Below are 7,024 nucleotides of genomic sequence, written 5' to 3' on the forward strand. Positions count from 1 at the left end.
TTGTAGCGAGAGTGGGATGAGGAGGTCGTGTGGTGATGTTGGTGGGAGAAGAAGAGGAGACGTTGGGGGATGGAGAGGCAGATGGATGATATACTCTGCCATGATCGAACCTGGTAGCTTCCCATCAAGGGAGGTAAGAACGATTCCAGGAAGGCGTCATAGAGTCAGGGGAGCTGTCCGTGACATGATGGGAAGGGGCCGCTGCTCTCTTTCCTGGGATGGTTGGGGGAGGGAAGGAGGTATTGCAACCAAGGGAAGGAGACGGAGGCTGTACCTAATGCTGTGAAGCAGGAGGTAGGTAAGCGTGCATTTGCACCTGCTTGATGTCATCCAAATGGCTACTGGGGAAGCAATTCCTCCGCACACTTCCCATTCTTTGCATTCGTCAGCAGCAGTAATGCCTCGTTTGATGTTGCCCTGTTTATTGACTCGAACCGCCGGAATGAAGTCTATGACTGCGTGGTGTTGCAAGCCCTCATCCCCGCCGCCTGCTAATAACTGTATCTCTTCAGCCGGCTCTGTAGATGATGAAATTTAAGGTCACTCACAGAATTCATACCAGCCTTGGAATCGTATAAGGCAGCACGATTATCGACACTCATTGAGTAACAATTCATACTCAACCGATGCCTTGTCCAAAATTTCTTAGAATTCTCACCGTCTATCCGAACTGTCGTTATAATCGATGCTTCGCCAATGCCAACATTGGATGCCTCCCATAGTCTTGATAAAGTCTCTCCAGCGCGGTCTCTCTCTCATCTTTCGATGTCTGTCTCGGCTTCCCCAGATCTGTCGCCAGACGCGCTCTACCCCCGAAAAGAAAACAGCACCTTCCGCGACGTCTATGCCTTCTCTTCCTTGCCCCATCTCTGCGTCTCGTCGCCGCCCTGCCAGTCCTTCTCGACGTAGCCAATCTGGCTCTTGACCTTTTGCACGGTGTCCTTGTCGCCGGTGTTCTTTCCGATGTTATCACTGCGAGACTCATTAGCACCAACCGCAACTCCCACCCTCCTTCCCGGGGATACTTACCTAATCTTGATGGCCGGCTTCCCATTCGCAGAGCTCAGCTTAATCACAATATTCAACGGCACAGACTTGGTGCCCGTCTTGAGGTGCTTAAAGTCATTAGTAAGGAACGTGCCCACGCCAAACGTCGGCGTGAAGCCCGCCGCCTCGGAAATGGCCTTATACTGCAGACACTTGTCAATGTCCAACGAGTCGGAAAACACCATCATCTTCTTCTCCGTGATGCCCTGGCTGTCGTAGTACTGCCGCAGCATCTTGACGTAGTCCGCCGGGTCGCCCGAGTCCTGCCTGACGCCCTGGAACAGCTCCGCGTACGTCTGCAGCGTGCCGTCCGCCTTCTTGAACTGGCTGTCGTCCTCCCCGTCCAGCGCGTGCACCGGCTGGCTGAAGGAGCGCAGGAACTCCTGCGTGCCGAACGTGTCCGTAAGCGCGATGCCAAGCTTGCCGCCGAAGCACCCGACCCAGTAGCGCAGCGCCAGCTCCGTCGCGGCGCGGTAGTCGTCGTGGATGGCGGCGATGCCCATGAACCACTCGTGCGCGACGGTGCCGACGGGCGGGATGCCGAAGCGCATCGCCAGGTGGACGTTGCTCGTGCCCGTCAGCTTGCCCGGCAAGCCCTTCTTCTCGCCCTCCTTGCTCGCCTTGACGAGGCCGCGGAAGACGAGGGCCTGGGTGTGGTAGTCGCGGCGGCGGCGGGTGCCAAACTCGGAAAAGGTGCAGCCGGCCTCGAGCAGGCGCATGCCCTTGTCGAAGGCCTGCTCCTCCTGGCCCTCGTAGCTCCAGTCGGTGTCCATGAAGCGGAAGTAGGCCTCGGAGGTGAGGGCCAGCAGGGGGATCTCGTAGAGGATCGTCTCGAGCCACGCGCCCTTGATCTCGACGTGCAGGTCGCCAATGTCGGAGTCGGCGCCGGTGTCCTCGCCGACGGGGTGGAAGGTCGCGATGGCCTGCTTGCTCGGGTGCAGGCGGAACTCCTTGAGGAAGTTGACGTACTCGTCGGTCAGGTAGGTGCAGTGGGTCTTGAGGAAGCGGTACTCTTCGTCCGAGAGGGAGATGTTGCCGAGTTCTGGTGTTGCGCGTATGGTGAGTCAAATGTTGAATCGCGCATCATGAAGGAGGGGGGGGGGGAGCGAGGGGTTACTCACTTCGGATTTGCTCCTGCAGCCAGTTGAAGGCGGTTCTCGACAGCTTCTTCTCGGGTGTGCGGTTTGTGAAGGCGTAGGTGACGGGAACGTCTCTGAAGTACTTGAAGACGGCGCATTGCATCGTCAGCTTGTACAGGTCGGTATCCAGGAAGGATATGACGCCCTCGGGGAAGGGCGAGGAGCTGTTGAAATCCATGGTCGCTGGTTGTTCACAGACGTGGCGCGGGTTTGGCGTGCAGAATTATCGTTGGTCAATTCGTCGTCGCAGAGGAGATGCGACGAGGGAAAAAGTTGGAGTCTACGCGCTGTGCAATCGGAGAAGAATCTGCAGGCGAGGTCGGACTCCGGGTGTGACGAGCGGCGCGCGATCGTGACAAAGCTCGGAGGGGGTGGAGGGTGGAGGGGTGGTGAAGAGGGGGAGGGGTAGCACACGCTGCACCGACGGTTCAGTGTTTGGTTTGGCGGGAGAGGATGACGAATCGGCGGGACTCGGCAAGCCTGAGCTGGGAAAGCTGCAACCGCGAGAGAAGCTAGCCAAGGCAGTTATCCCTAGCTAAGCTTGCTGATTGATAAGGCGGCGGGCGGGTTGGCAGGGGTTGTGAAGTTTCAATGCGACTTTTAGGTGTCGCAGTTGAGATTCAGACAGCGGAATGAGGGGCGGACGGGGGCATGAATCGCCCTTTTTTTTGTGGTTGGTTTTGAGAGTTGTAAGGTATGGAGACACGCTGATGTAATTCTGAAGCTCATTGTTTTGAATGCTTTCAGTAAACCTTTCTTTACCACTTACCTTGAGAGTCTACAGTTTCGGTGAGGCAAGTCTGTGAAGAGAGATAAAACAAAGAGGTACTTCTGCATTATGACAACTGATCATTCAAATCGCGGAGATGGCCGCATTCAATGACAAGTTCGACGCTTTCCACCACCTGCATTCCAGTCATTGACACAGTCAGCCCGCAGCTCGCATCCAGAACCAAGGTAACTTACATAATGACCTAAGTTGGTGGCCGCTGCAGAAGGGGTCCAATTGGCAACCGTCAACTGGTGGAAGCCCAATGACGCGCGGCACTGTCACCTTTTGTGTTTGCAAATAGAGAGAACACTATGCGCCGTATGCTACCATGCTCAGTCCCGTTGCTGATAAGACTTAAACCAACAAACAGAAACACCCGACGGAGCCCACCACTAAAACAGCGTCCGTTTGAACGAAGAACAGCCGCAGCCATGCACGCAATCACCAAGGTACAGAGAGAATCAGCCAAGTCCCTGCTTGGCCTTACTTGGCCCTCTCACGGTCTCATCCTCTCAGATGGCCTCCCGCCGGCGGGGTGGAGGGGCACCCTGTGCACAGACCACACCTTAATTATTTTTCGTCGCTCCGAACGCCGACAAAATTTTGGCAGCCGTAATTTTTTTTATTTCTTTTTTCCCCAGACCAGCGACGAGGCAGAGCTGCGAACCCGAAAAAACATCGCCAGCCTCACAACCCCCCACGACGACGACGAACCGCTGCCTCACTCTCTACGGGCAACCCATCGCCTCGATCGAGCTCAATTGATACCCTCTTTCATTCTCGTCGCCCCGGCCCGGAGGCCAAACCACACACCACGATGGACCTCCACCGCTGCCGCTTCATCGCCTACCCTCCCTCCGCCATCAACGCCCTCGCCTTCTCCCACCCCTCCGCCCGCACGAAGCAGCACTCCGCCCTCTCCCGCCTCGCCGTCGGCCGCGCGAATGGCGACATCGAGATCTGGAACCCCCTGAACGGCGCCTGGCTCCAGGAGACCGTCCTCCGCTCCGGCGCCGACCGCTCCGTCGACGGCCTCGTCTGGGTGACCGACCCCGACGACACCCCCTCCGCCCCGGGCGCTGCCACCATCCCAGGCCGCGCGCGCCTCTTCAGCATCGGCTACACCTCCGCCGTCACCGAATGGAACCTCGAGACCGGCCGGCCCCTGCGCCACGCCTCCGGCCAGCACGGCGACATCTGGTGCCTCGCCGCCCAGCCCCCGGCCTCGCCCTCCGACCCCGTCACCCGCCTCGTCGCCGGCACCATCGACGGCGTCCTCGCCCTCTACTCCGTCGAGGACGGCGAGCTGCGCTTCCAGCGCATCCTCGTCAAGTCCCCCACCAAGAAGGTCCAGATGGTCAGCATCGCCTTCCAGTCGCGCCACACCTTCGTCGTCGGCTGCTCCGACTCCACCCTCCGCGTCTACGACATCAAGCGCGGCTCCTGCCTCAGCAAGATGACCATCGGCCCCGAGAAGGACCGCAAGGACGCCGGCGCCAGGGAGCGCGCCGACATCATCGTCTGGAGCGTCAAGACGCTGCCCTCGGGCGACATCGTGTCGGCTGATTCGGCTGGCCAGGTCTGCATCTGGGACGGCAAGACGTACACCCAGGCGCAGCGCATCCAGGGCCACCGCCAGGACGCCCTCAGCCTGGCCACCAGCGCCGACGGCTCCGCCATCATGAGCGGCGGCATGGACCGCCGCACCGTACTCTACAAGAAGACCTCCGGCAACGGCGCCAGATGGGGCAAGGTCTGGAGCAGGAAATACCACGAGCACGACGTCAAGGCCATGGCCTCGTTTGAGAGCAGGAGCGTGAGCATCGTCGTCACAGGAGGTAAGCTTCCACATTCCCATCATACATCTCAACCAAAATTACTAACTAAACCCCCAAAGGCCCTGACGCCTCCCCCGTCGTCCTCCCGCTCAAGGAACTCGGCCGCGAGAACCACAGAACCCTCCCCCACCTCCCCCAGACGCCCCCCCTCGCCAGTGCGCCCGACGCCCGCCTGCTCATCAACTGGTGGGACAACCAGGTCGAGGTCTGGAAGCTCCAAAACTCCTTCGACGGCCTCTTCGGCGACGGCGTCGCCCCCGCCGACAAGGACAAGGACCTTGACGCCAACCGCAAGCTCCTCAAAACCATCCTCGTCAACGGCGACTCCTCCATCTCCTCCGCCGCCATCACCCCCGACGGCTCCCTCTGCGCCGTCGCCACCCCGACCGCCCTCAAGGCCTTCCACCTCCGCCACGACGGCAACCCCACCAAGCCCTCCGACGTCGCCGTCTCCACCATCCCCGTCCCGGCCTCCTTCGCCTCCAACGGCGCCAGCAAGGTCATCCTCTCCCCGGACGGCGCCTGGCTCGCCGCAGTCCAGGACGGCTCCAAGGTCCTCGTCGCGCGCATAACCCGCGACGCCGACTCCGGCGCCGTGGCCATCGAGAAGCCCCGCGCCGTCGCCCGCCTCCGCCGCAACGTCCCCAAGCACCAGTCCCACGGCGGCCTCGGCAGCTACGAGAGGACCGTCGCGCACCTCGCCTTCTCCCCCGACAGCCGCATGCTCGCTGCCGCCGACCTGGCCGGCTACATCGATACCTGGGTCTTCGGCACCCCGTCCCCCCGCGCTGAAGACGACGAGGAAGATTCCGCCTCCGACAGCGACTCCGACGAGGCCGCCTCCGCCGACGCCACGGAGCGCTGGATCCGCAACCCAACCGCCTCCCTCCTCCCCAAACTCCCCGCCACCCCCGTCGTCCTCTCCTTCTCTCCAGACCTCACAACCACCGCCAGCAACACCCCAGAGTACACCCTCGCCGCCGTCACAACCGCCTGGCACATCCTCATCTTCAACCCGGCCGCCGGCTCTCTCAACGCCTGGTCGCGCCGCAACCCCGTCTCGCGCCTGCCCGCGACCATCCGCGAGACCCGCGACCTCGCCAAGGGCGCCCTTTGGCAGGGCCCGCGCGTCTGGATCTACGGCATCAACTTCCTCTTCATGCTCGACCTCTCCCAGGACCTCTCCGCCCCCGTCGCCGTCGCCGACCCGGACACCGCCGTCGTCGTCCACGCGCACGCCGCGGGCACCAAGCGCAAGCGCAAGGGCCCCGACTCCGGCGCCGGCTCCAAAATGTCCATCGGCGCCATCGTCCCCGCGCAGGTCGACCGCTTCGTCGCGGCCAAGGGCACCAAGGAGTGGCAAGACGACATCGAGTCCCGCGCCCCCGCGGACGCGATGGACGTCGACTCCGACGCGGACTCCGCCGACGACGCTGCCGCCGCGGGTTCTGACTCGGAAGAGCCCGAGTCCGGCCTCGCCACGCTCCGCGGCCGGCAGGAGGAGACCCAGGCCGAGGATGGCGCCGGCAAGACCCGCTGGTGGCACACGTACAAGTACCGTCCGATCCTGGGCATAGCGCCGCTCTCCGGCACCGGCGCCGCGGCGCTCGAGGCCGTCCTCGTCGAGCGGCCGCTGTGGGAGGTGGACCTGCCCGAGAGGTACTTTGGCGCCGACGAATGGGAGAGGTGAGGGAGTTTGTGGCTAACACGCTCTGCCCTGCCCCTCTGGCCAACCAACCAAACCCCCCCTCGGGGGCACGCATCTCAGCGGGGCGCTCATTTCCCGGGCAGCGTCATAGGCACAGCTGGGAAGACAGGACCTCCGAGGAGGAGGGAGAGGATGGAGGGAGAGCGGGGGGCCTTAGTTCGGGTTGCCGAACGAGGACGAGCCCCCAAGGCTGTAGACGCAGCAAGGCAGGTCAGGTCAGGTCAGTCGCGCAGGATGAATGGCCAGATCGAAGCCCACACAAAATCTCGGTCAACTTCGGCGCTACCCTGTCCTCCTCCTTTGGTGCGTGTTTGTCTATCTCTCACACACCCGCCTCGATGGGCTGGGCTATGCCTCTCTCCTCACCGCCAATGGGCGAACGTGAAAAAGAAAAGAAAGGAAAATCAGGCATAGGAAAACAGGAGGGAAAGATAAAGGGTCACCGTTACAATTACTCATGTTTCTTCGTTTACTTTTACGTATCTAGTTCGTCTCGTTGCTGTATCATACGGTGTCTACC

General features: G+C 61.4%; 2 protein-coding genes across 2 annotated transcripts; one reads left to right on the forward strand and one right to left on the reverse strand.

The window, feature by feature from the left end:
- Window positions 1–842: 842 nt before the first annotated feature.
- Window positions 843–2,364, reverse strand: COL26b_011906 (uncharacterized protein; the record flags this gene model as incomplete). The annotated part of the gene is made up of 3 exons (XM_053184559.1): window positions 843–972; window positions 1,030–2,089; window positions 2,169–2,364. The coding sequence occupies 3 exons, from the start codon at window positions 2,362–2,364 to the stop codon at window positions 843–845; spliced, it is 1,386 nt and encodes a 461-aa protein (XP_053031515.1).
- Window positions 2,365–3,775: 1,411 nt separating this feature from the next.
- On the forward strand, window positions 3,776–6,486 carry COL26b_011907 (uncharacterized protein; the record flags this gene model as incomplete). The annotated part of the gene is made up of 2 exons (XM_053184560.1): window positions 3,776–4,796; window positions 4,856–6,486. The coding sequence occupies 2 exons, from the start codon at window positions 3,776–3,778 to the stop codon at window positions 6,484–6,486; spliced, it is 2,652 nt and encodes an 883-aa protein (XP_053031516.1).
- Window positions 6,487–7,024: the final 538 nt, after the last annotated feature.

Source organism: Colletotrichum chrysophilum (genome assembly GCF_026319265.1).
Source record: "Colletotrichum chrysophilum strain AFK26 chromosome Unknown scaffold_155, whole genome shotgun sequence".
In the NCBI taxonomy this organism is placed as follows: domain Eukaryota; kingdom Fungi; phylum Ascomycota; class Sordariomycetes; order Glomerellales; family Glomerellaceae; genus Colletotrichum; species Colletotrichum chrysophilum.